Raw genomic sequence first — 22675 nt, 5'->3', positions numbered from 1 at the left:
AGTTGGTTTAGCCACAGAAAAAGCGAGGAACCTTCCCGCTAGCCATGATTGGCTGAGATAATGGATGTGCTGGACATGCCGAGAGATAAGTTCAGATTGGTCTGCCATGTAGCACGCTTCTGTCTATAACATAAGCTGATCAGTATGTGTAGGTAATCCTTTCTAATGCTGCTTTTTTGAAAAATGTCATGAAGAACTGCACAAATGTTGCTAAGGCTCTCCACTTTCTGGAGGACCGAGTTTTGAAATCAGTGGAATGACCGGTGGAAGCAGAGTATGATAGCTAAGGAGATTTAGGCGTATGATTGCAAATGTGTAGGCGGTCGAAAAGAGAGCACATAAGGCTGTTGTTTAAAGCACCTGTCTGGATTACATCTTCAAACTAAGGGCAAGCATGGCATCCGTGACAGAGATGGAGAAACGTTCCTCCATGTAGCTAGCTACATTTTCATATATATTTTGTCAGAAAGTCATTTTCATTGCAAGTTAAAGCTCACTGTTAAAGCTCAAGTTAAAGCTAACGTTAGCTGGCTGGCTGGCTGGCAAGTTAATGTTACATGTATGATCTGTGTAGTAATGTTATTCATATCTCAGAGCCATTTGTATTGCTAGTTATAGCCTAATGTTAGCTAGCTAGCTAACATTGAACCCAGCTAGTTGGTTAGCTTTATCTACCTGTAGATTCATGCAGGGTAGTAACGTTATGAGTTGGGATTATGGTTAATTGTTTAGCTAGCTAGCTACATGTCTAAACAAAAGACTCCACTATTCAAGTAACCATTTCACTGTACCATTTACACCTTCTAACAAGCTAGAAACTAACCAAAAACATTGTTTAGAAAGTTGCTTTTAATTTTTTAACAGATGGGTTTATTGGTGTTAATACGCACCAGTTATGCTATTTTGGACCCCCAGGCTGCTGATGTCATGAAGCCTGTCATTTTTTTGTTAATAATTTTTACATAACGACAACAACAAGTTTGATGTCGGATGACAATAGAATGTTCATGATGTCACTGTGACAACTGTATACAGACATGTCGATAGAAGTAGTATAAACCAGCCTTTAGTCTTGAAATCTTTTGTTGTACACTTCCATACTCACTGTTTAGCACATTGCCTCACACGTGAAAGAGATGGGTGGGGCTAAGTCTTAAGAGGGTGTGAACGATGCTGAATGGGTGTAGAATAAGAAGAGCTCTCCATGTAGGTGTACCAAACATTCAAGGGCCATTTTCTCAAAAGTGGGGTTACAAGTTTTTCAACTTTCAAAGCAGAAATACTTTCCCATTTGTTCCTCAACTGCAGTGTATGATATACAATTTTTCTAGCTGTGAGTCTACGGAGTCACAAATATACTTTCTTTACATGAGGCTCAGATCTCACTGTCATTCCTCTGTTTCCTCATGAGAGGTTTAATAGGGTAAAAACACGAGCTGTTACAGTAGATACCTGTCATCAATCAGTTTCAACCGAGGAATGCGTCCCAGGAATAAAATAGATCTGACGTGTTGGCACGTAGGGAAACAGAGCTGTACGGAGACAATCAACTGTTTCCACATTTTGGCCTCTGAGCACAGAGGAGGGAAAGCCCTTGGGTGACAGCGACTCCACTCAACCACCCTGCTCGCACTCAGAGATGGTTTTTATCCCCTCAGTATCCAGGAATCAATAACAACAATGGTCTCCAGCCGCTATCACTGGTTAGCTGGGAGGATGGCAGCTGATTTCTGTCGATCTCTGCTTTCTAAAGGGCCCCACCACACCCAGTGGGGATTCCAGGATGTCTGGATGGCTGGAGAAAGGCCTGGGCCGCATGCCGTTGCCTGCCATCACATTCCCACCACCGCCACCACTGTCCTCCTCCATCCCAGGCTGCATCCTACCAGAAGCTGAGAGCAGCCATATGTCGGAGTGTGCATTGGCCACTGTGTGACGTCGGACTCCTCCCACCTTCTCCAGGTAGGATTCCCCCTCCTGCTCCACTAGGGGAGCCAGAGAGGAGGAGTTTGAGGCATGATGATGAGTAACAGTGATCTCTGGTTGTGCCACTCCTCTTAACCTGGAAAGTGGTGCACGGCATTCTAGGGATATAGGAAGAAGAAGAGGAAAACACCTGTTTGAGTATTTCTCTGCTATTGTTTGAAAGTAATACAGTCAACTCCTGATGAGTATGCATTGGATAAATGCAATGCAATGTAGTTCACCAGTCCTAATTCAAGAACAATTGTTAAAGGCCCAGTAGTCAAAATTATGTTTGTTTCCAGTGTTTTTCTATCATATTGTACAACACCTGATGAAACTAACAGTGCAAAATATTTTTTTATTAGTCCTATTTCCTGATACAGTGCCTTCAGGAAGTATTCCTGAATTAATCTCCCAGTGTCTGGTGGAAAGCAGACTCAACCAGATTTTCCTCTAGGATTTTGCCTGTGCTTAGCTCTATTCTATTTATTTTTCATCCGGAAAAACATAACAATTACAAGCACACCCATAACATGATTCAGCTACTGTACCACTATGTTTGAAAATATGGAGAGTGGTACTCAATAATGTGTTGTATTGGATTTGTCTCAAACATAACACTTTGTATTCAGGACAGAAAATGCTTTATCACATTTTTTTGGCAGTATTACCTTAGTGCCTTGTATCAAACAGCATGCATGTTTTGGAATATTTTTTATTCTGTATAAGCTTCCTTCTTTTCACTGTGTCAATTAGGTTCGTTTTGTGAAGTAAGTACAATGTTGTTGATCCATCCTCAGTTTTCTCCTATCACAGCCATTAAACTCTGTAACTGTTTTAAAGTCACCATTGGTATCATGGTGAAATCCCTGAGCGGTTTCGTTCCTCTCCGGCAATTGAGTTAGGAAGGACGCCTGTATCTTTGTAGTGACCGGTTGTATTTATACACCATCCAAAGTGTAATTAATAACTTCACCATGCTCAAAGGGAAATCCATTTATTATTACCCATCTACCAATAGGTGCCCTTCTTTGCGAGGCATTGGAAAAACCTCCCTGGTCTGTGTTTGAAATTCACTGTTCGACTGAGAGACCTTACAGATAATTGTATGTGTGGGGTACAGAGTCATTCAAAATTCATTTTAAAGTCCATGCAACTTACTATGTGACTCAATAAGCATATGTTTACTCCTGCACTTACTTAGTCTTGCCATAACAAAGGGGTTGAATACTTATTGACTCAAGACATTTCAGCTTTCATTTTTAATTAATTTGTAAAAATGTCAAAAAACATTATTCCACTTAGACATTATGGGGTATTGTGTGTAGGCCAGTGCCAAAAAATCTAAATTTAAACGCAGGCTGTAACACAACAAAATGTGGAGAAAGTCAAGGGGTGTGAATACTGTAGTTGCTGGCACTGTAGTTGCTGGTTGAAAATACAATTTACACAGGACCTTTTAATCAGCAGGTTTGCATGGGCGGGAGTTTTGGCATTCCATTGTGACATCACCATGCTGTAAATTGGTTAATAGACCAATAACAAAGCGAGTTCCAAACCTCTCTGCCAATAACAGCTGGTTTTCCCTTCCCCACTCAGACCACTCCCAAAAGCTATTTTTGCCCATTTTAATGGAAATCTATTACAGTAAGGTACTTAATTGTTACCCTGAAATGATTTGATATTGATATAAAAACTGTTGCATTGGGCCTTTAATTACTCTGGGATATCTGCATGCTCTAGTTTAGTGCATGATGTCACGACCATCCCAATCATCGAAACAACTACACTGGGGAAGGGGAGTAAGAGTGCAATACAGAAAGTGTATGTGCTAGCCAGTTCCAGGCCAGTGGGATAAGAAATGTGATCAAATGCAGATTTGCAGGCTCTGGTGATGTTTTTTAAGTGGTTTATGTGATTTGTCATGCCATAGAAGCCTAGTTAGGGTTTTCAAGGCTTATTTCCCCTAATAGAGCCTGGGGGCCACGATAAAGGGATCACACATTCTCCTTCTTATTAAAAGAACTGGTCAAATTGCTGTTAATGCTTCTTTTGAAAACAAGTACTATTTTACTCTTTTGTTAATTGTTCATTATTGTTCAAAATACAATATGATTAGGGAAGAAAAAAAAACACTTCATCTTACTACAAAAAGTGGGACCAAAGCTTATACTATGCTTTGTTGTGACCCAGGCCACTCACCTACGAAGCAGTTGGTGTTGCTAACGTGGAGGATGTTCCCCAGGTAAGGCGAGATGACTGTCTCGACCAATCCCTCTAGCTGATAGTACTCTTGACTGGGCCCGTTAGACTCATGGGTGCCCTGTGGATAGATACAATGACAGAAACATGGACAGATACACTGTGAGTAAGCATGGGACGGTGCTCAACACAGACAGTTGACACAGAGGCCTCACTTTGAACCCTATTGCATTAACTTCATATTACGATGTGAGATAATGTTATGTTCATTTGCCACAGAGCCAGGCTCTGATTTGCCATGTAGTACTTCAGCTTTCACTGCAACTGACCCACAGGGGTTTAGAAGCTACATGTACTAACTATTATTATTCTACTATATGTGGTGACAATTGTCACATAAGGTGTCTACATGTCCAGATTACAATGACAGCTGTAGAAGTAAGCTTACCTGCAGAATCAGCAGCATTTGTGTGATGGCTGGGGGGACTGTGGCAATGGGCAGTAGGTCTTCTAGGGAGAGCTTCAACAGGACCAGGTCTCTGAAGCCCAGTAGAGCCATCTGTCTGACGGTAAGCTCCTGACCCTGCACTCACAGAAAAAAAACACACATAAACTAATGATGTTCATGAGGGATGAAATTAGATGGCAACATTACAGTAAAGGGCTAGGAGGACTTCAAGATGCCAAATAAACGAAAGAGTATGGCAAAAAGCAGAGGCTGTAATTGAGAGAGGGAAGGAGAGAGAGAAAAAGAGGTCTGGCCCTACACTGACAGGGGCAGGAGAGGATTGTCCCTATCTGGCTGTGTGCAGTAGAATGAGCAGCCAGTTTCGGAATTAAGCCAGGACGGCAGGATTAATAACACCCCTACTGTATAAACCAAGTGCCATGGGATTTGTACTGATCACTGAGGGTCAGGCAGTCGGTTTAAAGTCTCAGCGAAAGGACGGGCTGTATGTTGGCAGTACCTGAACAGGATAGAATATAGCCTGGAGCGTGGGCAAGATCCCAGTGAAGAACCTGACCCACATCTCGGACAGGATAAGGAGTTGACTGTCATCTGAGGAGAATGGGAGGGACAAATGAACCACCATTAGATGACACTGTGACAAATGGAACAGATCTAAGTCCTTTCACAGAGCCTTTGTTCCCTGAGTCTGAAAGCATTGGACAGGTGGAAAGCAATGTGGCACTTGGATAAGGAGTTTTACTATTGAATTGCTATTACACATAACGCTTTAATGCTACAAAAGACCGAATCGAGGTGGTCAGTCACAAATAATCTCTCTTTGCATGAGGCTCAGATCTCACTCTCATTCCTCTGTGTCCTTATGAGAGGTTTAATAGGGTAAAAACACAAGTGGTTACAGTAGATACCTGTCATCAATCAGTTCCAACTGAGGAATGCCTCCCAAGAATAAGAACTTGGGAAAATACCCTGACCATCTCGCTGTGAACAAAGTAACTTCCTTAAATGCAAACTAGCCAAATTGTTTGCAATGTTTCATGGCGCAGATGGTACACTTACCCTCATATAGTCTAATCTTCTCCAGAATATGTGACAGGCCTTTGGTCAAGAGTTGATTCTAGGACAAATTGTAAGAAAGAAAGATTAAATGTTAGAAACGTATGTTTTTAAATTCAAGGAAACAGTAACAGTTTGAAGTTTTCTTACATGGCTGAGGCCAATGACTCTATTAAAATCGACATGAGGGACATCTGGTGTGCAAATGAAATGCATCTCACATGCCAGTTGGTGTAAGGTTGCGGAAAGGAGGTGTTCATTTGTGTCCTATCCAAAACACGTAGAAAAGGGGATATTTATAACCAACGTTCAGAATGAACAGGTTTCAACCCCTTTAAAATAATCAGTTCTATGCTGACTGAATAATGGATCAACAAATGCACAGAAAAGCACTAAGCAAAAGAAAATCTGCTCATTGCATATAGAGGAGCTGGTAAATCAATGTGTTGTGTCACACCTCAACTGACACTGCAATGGAACACACACTTCCACTTCTGATTGAGGCTTGATGGATTCAAAAAAGTAATTTGACCATTGCTCAACTCAGTGGCAGAGCCCCACCTGTTTAGCATGTTATTTTGGCATGTGTACGTGTCACATATAAGTTTGCGAACAAAAAAAAATAGTTGAGTTAATAAAGCCACATACAAACATGTTCTTTTTTGCTTTCTTGAGTAAGGCAACTCCAAAATGCAGGTGTTTCAGCCTAGCTCAGTGCTTTCTGTGGCGGTGGGGCAGCCAGCGGAATATACGGAGTGTAGGGGTTGGTAATGTTCTCTAGTTGCGCCGTGATTGGCTCAGTGTTGTTACTTATGGGGACACTACCTCACCGCAAAATCTACAGGGAGAGCTCGAAAATTCAAGCCCCTTGGGCGCTGCCATAGAGTTACATTAGAAGTGCCCATCCAAGAAGGCTCAAGGTCATTGGCCACAGATAAAAAGACGTCAAATCATGTTATATCTACAGTAGCTTTGATTGGACTGATTATGTCAACATCATACTTTCAAAATCTTAGCTAGTAAGCTGGCAGTCATCATCATGGATGAAGTCGACAATCTACTGGCAAATCCTTTTCAATTCTTGCCATATGAAGAGAAATTATGAAGATCATTTACAGATTAAACGTATTGGTGCTCATCGGCCGTTGGACAGAAACATTACATAACACATTGGAAATTGCAAATTCAACAATGAGTGGTTTGGAAGGAATCAGTGGCTAACTGCAAGCATTGCAAAGCAATCACTAGCCTGCTATTCAGTGGAGTGGGTGTGTGGTCCAAGTCTGGGTTTAAGGATCTCTTTTCCAAGCTTAAAAGGATAAACATTCAACATTGGCAATGCTGTCAATTCAGCATGACTTCTGCCGCGTTCAAAACAACTGGAAACTCGGAACTGGGAAATCTCAGACTTCAGTGAGTTCAAGACAACTGTGACCTCGGGAAAAAAACTAGCTCTGACTGGGAAAATACATTTTGAATGGTCTTCCAACTCGGAATTCAGAGTCGGGAACTCAAGCCTCTTTCTAGAGCTACGAACTGAAGATCACTGACGTCATGATTCAACCTTTACAGAGTTCCCAGTTGTCTTGAAAGCACCATAAATCCAGAGAATGCCAGACTTTGATGACAAAGTTTGATGACAAAATTTGCCCACGAAGGTCCGCCGCGCCACTTCCTGTTCAAGTGAGCACAGCACAACAAGGTGAGTCAAAAAATGTATTGTATGCTGCTTCAGAAATTATGTAATATGCCAGGGAGATATGTATACTGTAGCTAAGAAATTAATACTGAGTTGTTGTGATGTCATTTGAAATACTTGCTACACCAGAAGTTAATGGTTATATGTAGGAGGAATGTATATGGTGGGGTCAATTGAGGGCGGATAAGAGCCAAGGGCCTGCGAAGTTACTAAGTAAGGCAAAAGGCAATCACATGGTTGCGGTCACTGATAAGGGTGGATAGCTGTGGATTAGTGAGGAATGGGGGGGCCGAGGTCAGGTCAGGTCACATGAAGGGAGAAGGAACAGTTTATTACCCACATCACTTAACTTCCTGCCTAGCAACAAAGATGTAGTGTTTAGAGAAAAGGAGGAGACTCCGCCTAAAGGGGTGTATAAATACTTGTGCTGGTGGAACCATGTCTTTGTCTTTGCAGCTGTTTGACCCATTTGGTGGATAAACTTGGTTTGAGCTTTGACTAGTTGTCTGTTAGTTTTTCACTCTGTTTGTCAGAGCCTAACAAAGTGTATGTTGTGTAGTAAGCCGTTACTTGCCCATGTGCCTCACCCTAATAATTTGGTCCCCTTTCCCCCTCATAATTTAGCCTACTGTTCTGACTTGGTGGTGCATGTAGCCTATAGCCTGTTTTAAAGAAATGTAATCATTGAATATTGTAAGAGCTTTCATTGTCTGCATATGCGCCCCCTTATTTATCCTACGGTTCTGACTTGGTGTACAGTGAGAATACCGTAAGAACGGCCCATGTTCTGAATTCTATCGCTGTACATTTCAAAAGTGCTGAACAAATAGTTATATTGACTACGTCCGTCCTAGCTCGCTCGTTAATGTCTTAATCGAAATTACGGATTGCCTCTCATCCACTCGTCGTCCCAGTATGCCATAATTTGTACATCTCAATTGTCAGTAGAAACCACATTTGCTTAAGCAAGTCAGCCACATCAGCTATATTTTTTAAAGGCAGTAAATGAGGCTGAATTACATTTTACATTTTAGCAGACGCTCTTATCCAGAGCGACTTACAGTAGTGAATACATTTCATACATATATTTTTTTCCCCCCGTACTGGTCCCCCGTGGGTATCGAGCCAACAACCCTGGCGTTGCAAACACCATGCTCTACCAACTGAGCCACAGGGGACCACTGTTTCGCTGCCAGACAAGGCTCCGCTGATAGCCAGGTGTAGCAGTGGTAAGGTGTTGAGACTGCTGTTGGGACTACTGTTGGGACAGCTTTAAGTAGGCCCTAACAGTTTGTGGGCACCGTTTGTCACCGTTATAGTGCACTTCATATGATGTTTAGTGTTGTGTTGTGTAAGTGTAGTGTAGTGGCTTTGCTGGCATGCATCTCCATTTTTGGGGGGAGTTTGCCCCACCAAGATTTACATGCTAAAATCGCCACTGGCTCAACTGGTATTTTAGGACAAATAATTAAGACAGCAATCTAAATTCAGTTTATTAAAACACCAAAACACTTTTCACTTCAATTGAAAAATAAATAAATATATGAATTACTTATTATTACTACATTTGACACATGTATATGATTTTCCAGGTACCTTGGCTCTTGACACTCACCCAGACTGTTTTTAAATTCTTCTTATTGAGGCATTTTCCTAAAACACCTTACAAACACATTTGACTGGAAAGTTTGAAAGGGTCTTTTGGAATGAATGGGGCAAAAATCCTTACTTACAAACCTGATATGGCTATTAAGTCCCTAAATAAACTACATATGTACCTACATCTGCATTATATTAAGCAAACTATTCCTTTGATCATTTTGGGTGGTGAATCTACAGTACATGCAAGGGGAAAGAGCATACCTGGAAGTACTCTGTGATGAACGAGCCCAACTCGGTCTTGAGGAGCCATCTAAAAGGACACAGAACAATGGGACACTAGCTAATAACGTGAAAGAAAAACATTGATTTAAAACGCACTTTATAAAAGTATTGACATACAGCAGTGCCCTAAATCAAAGGGGGTGTAAACATTTTGATGTCTCCTTTCCTTTATGTTGATTCCACTAAGGCCTTATCTGGGTTACAAGAACAAAACAAGGAGGACCCTATCTCCAAAGCTTCCTGCAGTGTGCGGTGAAGTCACAAAGCTCTTACAGGATCTAGACTGTCAATTCAACCTTACCTGATGCTCTCATTGAGGGTGTAAAGCTCATTAGCTTGCAACGCTCCACCCTGGAACACTTTGATCACGGCTGTTTGGACGCTAAGGGACAGAAACACAGGGTCAGGTCAGAGATCATAGGTCAGAGGGCATAGGTGAGGGAGCCTCAACTGCCTGGCAAATGGGAAGCTCTGGCTGAGATCAATAGGACCGTATTTAAACTTTTCTGAGAGATGGCTGATTGTGATAGATGGTGATTAGGTTGCCTCATTTTGTCTAATAAGTCAATCATACACTGAGTATACCAAACATTCGGGAACACCTTCCTAATATTGAGTTGCATCCCTTTGCCCTTAGAAAAGCCTAAATTCGTCGGGGCATGGACTCTACAAGGTGTCAAAAGCGTTCCACAGGGATGCTGTTCTATGTTGACTCCAATGCTTCCCACAGTTGTGTCAAGTTGGCTGGATGTCCTTTGGGTGGTGGACCATTCTTGATACACACGGGAAACTGTTGAGCGTGAAAAACCCAGCAGCGTTGCAGTTCTTGACACAAACTGGTGCGCATGGCACCTACTATACCCCGTTCAAAGGCACTTAAATATTTTGTCTTGCCTAGGGTTGCAAAGGCTCGTAAACTTTCCGGTAAATTTCCTGAATTTTTCCATAGAAGTTAAGCACGGGAATTTGGGGAATTTTGCATAAATTCATTTAAAAAAATCATTCGCTTATTACAGTGAACCTTTTTTGTGGGATACACATAAGGCAATTCGAGGTATTGTGGCATATTTTGGTTAAACTATCCCCAATTCAATGGAATTGCAACCTTCTGCATTCACAGTGCATTCTTCCATCACATGTGCAGTGCACTCTTATATCACATGTACAGATGATTCTCAAGATCTTGCACACTAATGAGATGCTACTGAGCCCACACTACTACACTGTCTGAGCCAAGGACTACATGCTTTCTGGTAAGTTTTGATTACACTACTGGCTGGGGTGAATATATTTTATATGACATGCATAATATTTTTGTTAACTAGTAAATAGTAGCCTACAGCAGTGTGTTTAAATAATTTCGAACTTAACACTTTCTGCTAGTTAGTTTTTGCTTCCGTGTGGGTTTTAGCTTGCTTGAGCCTAACTGAGGAGTGTTAATAACCTGTTGGGGCTATGGGGCAGTATTTGCACGGCCGGATAAAAAACGTACCCGATTTAATCTGGTTACTACTCCTGCCCAGTTACTAGAATATGCATATAATTAGTAGATTTGGAAAGAAAACACTCTAAAGTTTCTAAAACTGTTTGAATGGTGTCTGTGAGTATAACAGAACTTATATGGCAGTCAAAACCCTGAGACAAATCCTAACAGGAAGTGGAAATCTGATGTGTGGAATCACTTCAAGCCTTTGCCATTGAAACACACAGGGACTTATTAATCATTTAGCACTTCCTAAGGCTTCCACTAGATGTCAACAGTCTTTACAAAGTGGTTTGAGTCTTCTATGGTAGAAACTGACCCAAAGAGAGGCTTGGGAAGTTGGTCACAGGGGGAGGGCCATTACTACTATGACGCGGGCGCCCATGGGAACCCTTTTGTTCTGAAACGTTTAGTAAGACAATGCAATCGTCCGCCTTGAATATTATTGAAGCTCTGGTTGAAAAAGGCCCTAAAGATTTATGTTATACAACGTTTGACATGTTTGAACGAACGTAAATATTTTTTTTTGCACATTCGTGACGACAAATCCCGCGCGCTTCAGTACATTATGAGTAGCCTTCGGAACGCGCTAACAAGAAGGAACTATTGGGACATAAATTAACAAAACTACATTTGTTGTGGACCTGGGATCCCTGGAAGTGCCTTCTGATGAAGATAATCAAAGGTAAGGGAATATTTACAATAGTATATTTGATTTTAGATGGTTCCAAGATGGCGCTAACATGTATCGCCTAGCCTATTTTTCTGAGCATACCACGTTGTTTATTGCAAAGTGTGATTTCCCAGTAAAGTTATTTTTAAATCTGGCAATGCGGTTGCATTCACGAGATGTTAATCTATAATTCTTTGAATGACAATATTACATTTTAACAATGTTTTCGAATAGTAATTTTGTAAATTGTAGCGCTGATCCACCGGAAGCATTTGAGGGAAAATATTTTCTGAACGTCATGCGCCGATGTAAAATGCTGTTTTTATATATAAATTTGAACTTTATCGAACAAAAAATGCATGTATTGTGTAACATGATGTCCTAGGAGTGTCATCTGATGAAGATTGTCAAAGGTTAGTGCTGCATTTAGCTGTGTTTTGGGTATTTGTGATGCATGCTAGTTGCTTTGAAAATGGCATTGTGATTATTTTTGGCAGGGTACTCTCCTAACATAATCTAATGTTTTGCTTGTGCTGTAAAGCCTTTTTGAAATTGGACAACGTGGTTCGATTCAGGAGAGGTGTATCTATAAAATGGTGTAAAATAGTCATATGTTTGAGAAATTGAAGTTATAGCATATAGAGGTATTTGTATTTCGCGCGACGCGATTACACTGGCTGTTGACTAGGGTGGGACGCAAGCGTCCCACGTTCCCAGACTGGTTAATTCACCTATTTCCATACATGTTTCATTTTAAAACATGTATCTTACAAAGGAGTTGTTTAATCTAACTACTTAACTATTTATCTGTACATGGAATTGTATTCGTTTTTTTTTACTCATTTTTTTCTCATCTTTACAGGAAAATGCCACGGGCATTATCTGATATGTGGAGACATTTCACTGCAGCTAATGTAGAAGGAAAAGCTGTGTACATTTGCAAATACTGTGCCAAATCATATGTGAACAATGCAACAAAGATGCAGAATCATCTGGCCAAGTGCATAAAGTTCCCTCAGCGCTCACAACAAGCAACCTCTGACAAAAGTCCCACTACTTCTATTGGAGGTGAAAATGATGAATCAGACACCTTATCGATAGCAACAGCTCATGGTCCTCCTGGAATCAGAAGTTTGTTTGACTCAATGGAGGAACGTAGTCAGAGAAATGCTGATGAATGTCTTGCTCGAGCCGTGTATGCAACTGGTTTACCTTTGATGCTCACAGGTAATGTGTATTGGAGGAGATTTCTGATTGTTCTTCGCCCAGCATACACCCCTCCAACCAGACATGCTTTATCTACTCATTTGCTGGATGCAGAGTTCAACAGAGTTCAAGTGAAGGTCAAGCAAATCATAGAGAAAGCAGACTGTACTGCAATCATCTCTGATGGGTGGTTGAATGTTTGAGGGCAAGGAATAATGAACTACATCATCTCCACCCATCAACCAGTACTCTACAAGAGCACAGATACAAGGGACAACAGACACACTGGTCTCTACATTGCAGATGAGCTGAAGGAAGTCATCAATGAGCTTGGACCAGAAAAGGTCTAGCCTTCCCTGTAGCTCAGTTGGTAGAGCATGGTGTTTGCAACACCAGGGTTGTGGGTTTGATTCCCACGGGGGGCCAGCACAGGAAAAAAAAATAATAATGTATGAAATGTATGCATTCACTACTGTAAGTTGCTCTGGATAAGAGCGTCTGCTAAATGACTAAAATGTAAAAAAAAAAAATGTAAATGTAAGGTATTTGCACTGGTGACAGACAATGCTGCGAACATGAAGGCTGCTTGGTCTAAAGTTGAGTCCTACCCTTACATCGCACCCATTGGCTGTGCTGCTCATGCATCTCTACAAGAGAGCTAAGGAAATGGTTAGGTATGTGAAGGGTCATCAAGTTATAGCAGCAATCTACCTCACCAAGCAAAGTGAGAAGAATAAGAGCACCACATTGAAGCTGCCCAGCAACACCCATTGGGGTTGTGTTGTCATCATGTTTGACAGTCTCCTGGAGGGGAAGGAGTCTCTCCAAGAAATGGCCATACCACAGTCTGCCGATATGGACAGCCCCATCGAGAGTATCCTCCTGGATGATGTATTTTGGGAGAGAGTGGTAAGCAGCCTGAAACTTCTGAAACCTATAGCAGTAGCCATTGCACGGATTGAGGGAGACAATGTCATCCTGTCTGATGTTCAGACTCTGCATGCAGATGTAAGAAAATAAATCCGTACTGCCCAGCCCACTTTTGCTCCAAGCAGAGGAAACTGCAGTTCTGAAATACATCAAAAAGCATGAAGACTTCTGCCTGAAGCCCATACATGTTGGACCCCAAGTATGCTGGCAAGAGCATCCTGTCTGGTGCAGAGATCAACAAGGCCTATGGTGTCATCACTACCATGTCTCGCCACCTTGGCCTGGATGAGGGCAAGGCTCTTGGCAGTCTGGCAAAGTACACTTCCAAGCAAGGGCTTTGGGATGGAGATGCAATATAGCAGTCTTGCCAACATATCTCATCAGCCACCTGGTGGAAGAGATTTTGTGGATCTGAGGCTCTTTCCCCTGTTGCCTCCATCATCCTCCAAATCCCACCAACATCAGCCGCCTCAGAGCGCAACTAGTCCTTTATTGGGAACACACACACCAAAGCACGCAACAGGCTGACCAATACAAGGGTTGAAAAATTGGTGGCCATCCGGGCAAATTTGAGGCTTTTTGAGTCTGACAACGAGCCATCCTCAACAAGGTTGGAAAGTGACAGTGAAGATGAGGCCTGATGTTCAAGAGGTGGATATTGAGGAGGTCCAGGGAGAAGACATGGAAGCCTGAGAGGAAGACAACCAAAGCTTTAGTTTCTAGACTATCATTTTACAGATGTATGTTGATATTTTTTGGGGGAGATATGATGGATAATTGGGGCTCATTCAATACTTCCTTTCTTTTGTTGTTCAGTGAAATCATCCCATGTGAATAGTTAACTCGTTTAATTAAAGTTTAATTTGTAACTAAATCGTTTTTTTAACATTTCTATTGGAAGAAATTTAATCATTTGCAATTATGTCTACTTATGATAAGGTAAAAGGTTTATGTTTCTGTCTCCATATGAAATGGTAAATATATCCAATGCAAAAAACATCTACATTTAAATGGTATTAATATTAATTTTCATATATTTTCATTAATTCCCATATATTCCCGTTAATTCCCACGGAAGGTTTTGCCCATTCCATTTGCCCAGTCTTTCCCATTCACCCTCTGAATGGCACACATACACAATCCATGTCTCAAATGTCTCAAGGTTTAAAAATACTTCTTTAACCTGTCTCCTCCCCTTCATATACACCAGTTGATTTAACAAGTGACATCAATAAGGGATCATATCTTTCACCTGTATTCACCTGTTCTGTCTATGTCATGGAAAGACCAGGTGTCCTTAATGTTATGTATACTCAGTGTATGTCTTGAGTCATGTTAATGACATTTTTTTTTAAACTTATCTTGATAACAACCCACCGTGGAGAATTAGTGCCCTGCAACATTTCCTGAATATGAATTCTCCAATGTAGGAAAAGAGGTGTGAAGTATGATGCATTTTGCAACAGGGAGGCATGGACATACTGTAAACAGTGAAAACCAGATATCCATTTAAAGCCCCTCTGCAGATATTTTCATAACATGACATAACATATTGTCATAACATGGCCTTGGGGGTTTCATAAACCTTTTCATTGTGTAGCAAAGCTGTGTAAAGGTACTGTTCAGAATCAACCCCTAGCCCATACCCCCTGGGCACTTTTGTAGAGCTGAAGGAATTAGAAAGGAAAATAGGGCTTGTGAAAACTTTGCATTGGCCTTTTGTTCTAGTTTAGGGCGGTCCACTATCAGATCAAAACAGTGCAGCGTACATTGTGACTTCGGCTCTTCGCTGTGGAGGACTGTGCCGTTCAAGCTGTGGCGGCGGCCGGTGACCATGTGACCAAGGACACAAACTCCACACCTATGGAAAGACCCCCTGCTTTGCGTGGACAAAGAGCACGCCAAGCGCCTCAGTAGCACCTCTGGGGTTTAGCGGAAGTGACCTCTTAGCAGCCGAAGCGCCCGCTGCCCCATCCGCTTCCCACAAAACATCCTGTCAAATGCTCTATTCACTTCCTGAGAGAAGTGGAGGGGGAGAGCAGTCTGACACATTTCCATATCGAAATAAAGAGTTAGCTTCTGTTTCCGTAGTGAACATGTTCAAAACCGCCAGCTCAACAGTACTATCCACATTTTTTGCAGATTGCGAGTGATGGGGTGGTCAGAGAGGAAAGAGACCATCGCAGGTCTTCCTGTTCCAACCCGTACACTTACTAATATACACATAACCCACATCCTCTAAAAACTTCCTGGTGGGATTCCAACATTATTTATCCTGTCATTTCCTATCATGTTCTCTTTGGACATTTTAGGGAAATAAAGTGAGGCACAAAGAGATATGATATGTATCAAATCTAATTGCTTCCCATTTGAAAGCAAACCAAAGTCAGTTTAGTATGTAATGGCTGGTATGGACCCTCTGTCAGAGATGTATCAAAAGAGAAACGTGTTTCACACACTCAAACACACACATTTAAAAGCAGTGTTGGACGTGGTTCACACAGATGAGGAGGCTCACCCACCTATTCCAGACGCTGGTGTTGGACAGCTGCTGGCCGACCGAGCTGGCGTGGAAGCAGGCGAGGTCCGTCAGCACGGGCGAGCTCATAAAGCGAGGACGGGGCCTCCGAAAAGATCCCATCATGCACCAGGCCTGCATAAAACACAAGTCAGTGGTTAATAATGGCTATTCAATTGGGTGCAACTAAAAGATCATGACATTGCCAATGAAATAAATAATCATTTATCCTGCGGTATAGAAGTCTGTGTATGAGCTAGACAGTGCATTTCTGCCTCCAATGCTAAAGCCGTTCATTCTACTGAATAGACCGCATGGATGGAAGACTAGGTGTGACATTGTGAAAGTTTCAGAATCAACAGCCACTGGCGTAGACGAAGACTGAAACCAAAATACTTTGGCTACAACACTCACACAAAATGTGTTTGTGTGTGTACAGTAAACCGCTACAGTGAGCGAGTAAGTTCACTAAGCGAAACCGTGTCTGAGGGGGAAGACACAGACACTCGCTCTCACAGCAGGTATGTATGCTTATGTTGTCTCAATACGAGAGAGCCTGTATCATTCCGAAAGCAGCGAGGTGGTGAACCCCCGCTGTTCAGTCATGTCAACTTCCTCTCGTCCATTAGCTTCCTGCCTTACTGCTCTAACCCAAACCTCAGTACTGTTTACAGCACAAACTGTGCCCTAATGAAAGGGCCAACCGCCAAAAGCCTGGGTTGGTTAGGTAAGAGAAGAGTGGCTAAGCTAGGCTACACTAGGCTATAATAAGTGCCTGAGAACAGCAGTTTAATGGGATTCGGCGTTCCGCACAGATATATGGATAGCTTGTGAGCCGGGCCACAAAAATAACGCTGTGTCGAGAGCTTGGTAAACTAAAATTAGATAAGGGACAAGGTGACAGGAGGTGGGCCATCGCACAGCTTTTAGACTCAAGTCACCCACTGACAGAGAGAGCAGGAAGCCCACATGAAGGGGAAGGGAGGGTGGTGAATGCCACCAAATGTTGTAAACAACGCACATGCACTCTTTCCCACGCATTGAAAAGGCACTCATGCACAAGCTGGCCTGGTACATAAACAATCACACACAGACTTGCACAAAACACAAGCTAGCAAACACCTACGGTACACACTTGAGAGAGACATGCACACACAAGCTGGTGAACACACACACCGCCGCCCCGCCTGTACCCACCACGTCACCCCATCCCACACACATCTGGGTGTCAGAAAGTATCCCTACCTCCCCAATCTACTCTGTAGAATGAGAGAAGAAGCAACAGCACCCACCACTCCTTTAAAGAGGCGCAATGCCTAATATTCAAGATATGTGGGCCAACCCTTGCTTGCGTGAAAGAATTGGTTAAGACTTACGGATGTGTTATGACCAGCTCAGTTGGGCCTGTCTGTGTACAAATGAAATGAGAGAGAAAGAGAGACAGAGAGACAGAGAGAGAGAGAGAGAGTACGTGACTTATGTACATGTGTCCTCATCAAGCGCAGATCCAAAATTAGAAAGAACATCGAAAAGCTGTAAATGAAAAATTATTCTGCACCTCCTTTTTTTCTCTCGCCTTCGTGCTCTGCTCTGCGTCCCCTCTAATGCTGTCCCTTTGTGCACTCCACTGAGGGTAGCCTGGCAACACTAAATAAGTATTTAGCAATCACCTCTCTCTCTGTTCTCTGTTTGGCAGGCCAGATGAAAATAAACAATAGCATGCTTGTGTGCACCCATCCCGGGTGCTTCCATTTGCCCTGATCCAAGAAGAAATCAGAGTGAGGGTTTGTGGGGAACTCTGCAACATGAGGGCTGGACTATTAGCCACCTGGGTCGCCTTAATTGAGACTAGGGTAGTGGGCACTATGAATGTATACTTTCAAAATGCATCCATAAATACAATGTTTATCACAGATCTGTAGATGACTGGATAGGGGATGGTAGTAGTAGGGCAATTATATGGTAACAGAATGACACTGAAATACTTTTAAATTGAAAAACAATTATGCCAAACAAAAGCCTTGGATTACAAAGTCAAAGAAACCATACAACTCTATACAAAAGGAATTGTGCTATACTGTACTGTACCAAACTCTACTCTACTGTATTATGTTGTACTGACCTATACTCCACTCTACATTTCTTTACCGTACTGTACCAAACTCTACTCTACTGTATTATATTGTACTGACCTATACTCCACTCTACATTTCTTTACCGTACTGTACCAAACTCTACTCTACTGTATTATATTGTACTGACCTATACTCCACTCTACATTTCTTTACCGTACTGTACTGTACCAAACTCTCCTCTACTGTATTATATTGTACTGACCTATACTCCACTCTACATTTCTTTACCGTACTGTACTGTACCAAACTCTCCTCTACTGTATTATATTGTACTGACCTATAATCCACATTTCTTTACTGTACTGTACCAAACACTACTCTACTGTATTATACAAATACAAATACTGACCTATTCTCCACTCTACATTTCTTTACCGTACTGTACCAAACTCTACACTACTGTATTATATTGTACTGACCTATGCATTTCTTTACCGTACCGTACCGTACCAAACTCTAATGCGAGCGTAGCAATTCAAGATGTAGCATCATTGCTTGTAGACGCAGTTTGTTGTTAGGCTGTGTGAATGTTAGGGACTACTATTTTTGATCAACACAGAGCTTTCTACTTCTCCATCTCTCATTCTCTTTGAATCAGCACCTGCACTCTATTTCCACAGGCTTGGTATCGCCAACACTGGATGTTACCTTGCCTCTTTGACTAAGTACTTACAACCTTCAGTGACATTCTAAAGATCTAATTCCTTCCCTAATCAGCAGTAGGAGTTAATAGTGGTAATTATTATCAGCGAGGAGTGTCACACACACAAGCAGGCCATAGGCTGCAATGACTGTCATCTTAGCGTCAACCACCTTTACTGTATTTTCCTATAAAGGTGCATCAAACTGCTGCAACTTGGACTCATGGGTAGACGTAACATGGTAAACGTAAATATGTCTCCCTCCACTTGGTATGATATGTTACATTTCGTATGGTATGTATACATTTGTGGAGGTCCATCTTCCATCTCGTATAATATAATATGTCTTCTAGGCAGAGTTGCAAAGAAAGCCATATCTCAGACTGGCCAATAAAAAGAAAAGATTAAGATGGACAAAAGAACACAGACACTGGACAGAGGAACTCTGCCTAGTCGGCCAGCATCCCAGAGTCGCCTCTTCACTGTTGACGTTGAGACTGGTGTTTTGCGGGTACTATTTAATGAAGCTGCAAGTTGAGGACTTGTGAGGCGTCTGTTTCTCAAACTAGACACTCTAATGTACTTGTCCTCTTGCTCAGTTGTGCACCAGGGCCTCCCACTCCTTTTTCTATTCTGGTTAGAGACAGTTTGCGCTGTTCTGTGAAGGGAGTAGTACACAGCGTTGTACGAGATCGTCAGTTCCTGGGCAATTTCTTGCATTGAATAGCCATCATTTCTCAGAACAAGAACAGACTGACGAGATTCAGAGGAAAGGTCTTTGTTTCTGGCCATTTTGAGCCTGTAATCGAAACCACAAATGCTGATGCTCCAGATACTCAACTAGTCTAAAGGCCAGTTTTATTGCTTCTTTAATCAGCAGAACAGTTTTCAGCTGTGCTAACATAATTGCAAAAGGGTTTTCTAATGATCAATTAGCCTTTTAAAATGATACACTTGGATTAGCTAACACAACGTGCCATTGGAACACAGGAGTGATGGTTGCTGATAATGGGCCTCTGTACGCATATGTAGATATTCCATAAAGAATCAGCCGTTTCCAACTACAATAGTAATTTACAACATTAACAATGTCTACACTGTATTTCTGATCAATTTGATATTATTTTAATGGACATAAAATATGATTTTCTTTCAAAAACAAGGACATTTCTAAGTGACCCCAAACTTTTGAATGGTAGTGTATTTGTTAATAATTCCAATTTGTTGTGGCTAACATTAGTTAGGTTCCTAACGTTAGTTAGATGGCTAACGTTAAATAGACTAGGGGTTAGGGGTTAAGGCTAGGAGTTAGGTTAATCGCCATGGACAAAAAATTTGGGCCGATTTTTCATAACAATTGGTAATCAGCATTTTTGGACGCCGATTATGGCCGATTACATTGCAATCCACGAGGAGACTGCGTGGCAGGCTGACCACCTGTTGCGCGAGTGCAGCATCAAAAGAACCTTGTGGCAAGGAGCCAAGGTAAGTTGCTAGCTAGCATTAAACTTATCTTATAAAAAACAATCAATCTTAACATAATCACTAGTTAACTGCACATGGTTGATGATATTACTAGGTTAACTAGCTTGTCCTGCATTGCATATAATCAATGTGGTGCCTGTTAATTTATCATCGAATCACAGCCTGCTTCAACTTCGCCAAACGGGTGATGATTTAACAAAAGCGCATTCGTGAAAAAAGCACAATTGTTGCACAAATGTACCTAACCATAAACAACAATGCCTTTCTTAAAATCAATACACAAGTATATATTTTTAAACCTGCATATTTAGTTAAAAGAAATTCATGTTAGCAGGCAATATTAACTAGGAAAATTGTGTCACTTCTCTTGCGTTCAGTGCAAGCAGAGTCAGGATATATGCAGCAGTTTGGGCCGCCTGGCTCGTTGAGAACTGTGTGAAGACCATTTCTTCCTAACAAAGACCGTAATTAATTTGCCAGAATTTTACATAATTATGACATAACATTGAAGGTTGTGCAATGTAACAGCAATATTTAGACTTAGGGTTCCCACCCGTTCAATAAAATACAGAATGGTTCCGTATTTCACTGAAAGAATAAAAGTATTTTTTTCGAAATGATTGTTTCCGGATTTGACCATATTAATGACCTAAGGCTCGTATTTTGTGTGTTTATTATATTATAATTAAGTCTATGATTTGATATTTGATAGAGCAGTCTGACTGAGCGGTGGTAGGCAGCAGCAGTCTCGTAAGCATTCATTCAAACAGCATTTTACTGCGTTTGCTGGCAGCTCTTAGCAATGCTTGAAGCACAGCTCTGTTTATGACTTCAAGCCTATCAACTCCCGAGATTAGGCTGGCAATACTATAGTGCCTATAAGAACATCCAATAGTCAAAGGTATATGAAATACAAATGGTATAGAGAGAAATAGTCCTATAATTCCTATAATAACTACAACCTAAAACTTCTTACCTGGGAATATTGAAGACTCATGTTAAAAGGAACCACTAGCTTTCATATGATCTCATGTTCTGAGCAAGGAACTTAAACGTCAGCTTTTTTACATGGCACATATTGCACTTTTACTTTCTTCTCCAACACTGTGTTTTTGCAATATCTAAACTAAATTGTACATGTTTCATTATTTATTTGAGACTAAATTGATTTTATTTATATATTATAATAAGATAAAGTGTTCATTGTTCATTCAGTATTGTTGTAATTGTCATTATTACACATATATACATACATACATACATACATACATACATACATACATACATACATACATACATACTTAAAAATCGGCCCATTAATCGGTATCGGCATTTTTGGGTTGCTAAATATTACCTTTTTTTTATAACAAACATAATATATCATAGTAATTTGGATGTCCGGGATTTACATTGACTATGTCACTATTAGTCTATGAGACCAGGCTGAACTACCAAGGAGTAACAGGCAGCATGCTCAGTCCTGAAAAATTCAGATTGGAGATGTTATTCAGTGGTTTGAGTACATTTTCTACATATGTGTGCAGTTTTTTACTGCCGTCTTTACGTTCACTGACACACACACACACACACACACACGCTCATTTGGGAAGAAACTTCAAGATGGCAAATCAGAATCTCGAGAAGTTGAAAGACAGAAAACATATATTATAAGTGTGAGTGTCAAAGTGAATATTAATCTTTAGAAGTAGGCTGGGCTAATTTGAACACATTTTGTAAACAAACATATTTTAAACCGTATCTTACCTTTTACAAGCTCACTTCAACTACTCTTCAATTGCCGTGTCTAGCGCACAGCGGCGTCCTTTGGCGACAATTTCAAATTCGTGTATTAAGCATGTGTAGCCTATACCTCTTTGAACTAGCAAATTATGAAATTCAACCAATTGAAAGGTCCTTGGGTTTTAGTCTCGTCGTCTAAATATTTCAGCCCATAAAGAGTTGCATTAGCTTGAAGGCTATTTGCTACATCTGGTACTTTCTACTACAAAGTATCGGACGACGCTCGCGCTTACAAGTGTGACTTTCATCAATACACATCTATAGAGTTCGTTCATTCTCTCGTGGTGCCTGCCCCTCCTCCCCGACACCGATTGTTACGGAATACTTAACTGTTTAAATATTCATGAAGTGATCACCGCTCTCTGTAAGCGGAAGCATTATAACGGTTTATTATAGCCTATAATAAAGTTATGTGAGTTGTTGCAGAATTGATAGGGAGTTTTTAGGAAATGGTCGTCTTTAATACAATATTGACTTTCACTAAATTCAACAATAAAAGCATAGGCCTAGATGCTTCACAATAACTGTG

At 41.3% G+C, this 22675-nt stretch overlaps 1 protein-coding gene across 3 annotated transcripts; it reads right to left on the bottom strand.

Annotated features, from left to right (window-relative positions):
* Window positions 1-1386: 1386 nt before the first annotated feature.
* prr5l (proline rich 5 like) lies at window positions 1387-22457 on the bottom strand. Of its 3 annotated transcripts, XM_029758514.1 has the most exons (11): window positions 22111-22457; window positions 17644-17842; window positions 17462-17493; window positions 16090-16220; window positions 9577-9657; window positions 9255-9303; window positions 5696-5753; window positions 5136-5227; window positions 4616-4750; window positions 4168-4288; window positions 1387-2084 (listed from the first exon to the last, which is right to left on the bottom strand). In XM_029758514.1, exons 4-11 carry the CDS (start codon window positions 16209-16211, stop codon window positions 1705-1707), a joined length of 1038 nt encoding a protein of 345 aa, XP_029614374.1. In that variant the 5' UTR covers window positions 16212-16220; window positions 17462-17493; window positions 17644-17842; window positions 22111-22457; the 3' UTR covers window positions 1387-1704. The 3 variants fall into 3 exon arrangements, with proteins under 3 accessions (XP_029614374.1, XP_029614375.1, XP_029614373.1); XM_029758515.1 differs by lacking the exon at window positions 17644-17842; XM_029758513.1 differs by lacking the exons at window positions 17462-17493; window positions 17644-17842 and having other exon boundaries at window positions 22111-22456.
* Window positions 22458-22675: the final 218 nt, after the last annotated feature.

Source organism: Salmo trutta, chromosome 7, assembly GCF_901001165.1.
Source record: "Salmo trutta chromosome 7, fSalTru1.1, whole genome shotgun sequence".
In the NCBI taxonomy this organism is placed as follows: domain Eukaryota; kingdom Metazoa; phylum Chordata; class Actinopteri; order Salmoniformes; family Salmonidae; genus Salmo; species Salmo trutta.
Note: the sequence above shows the minus strand (reverse complement) of the source record. Positions and strands in the feature narration are given on the sequence as shown.

Excerpts from the sequence above, each read along its gene's own strand:
- prr5l (XM_029758514.1), bottom strand. The coding sequence starts at position 16,211 with ATGATGGGATCTTTTCGGAGGCCCCGTCCTCGCTTTATGAGCTCGCCC. Across the intron at positions 9,304-9,576 it reads ACCCTCAATGAGAGCATCAG|ATGGCTCCTCAAGACCGAGT; the intron begins GTAAGGTTGAAT and ends GTGTCCTTTTAG. Across the intron at positions 5,754-9,254 it reads TCATCACAGAGTACTTCCAG|AATCAACTCTTGACCAAAGG; the intron begins GTATGCTCTTTC and ends AATTTGTCCTAG.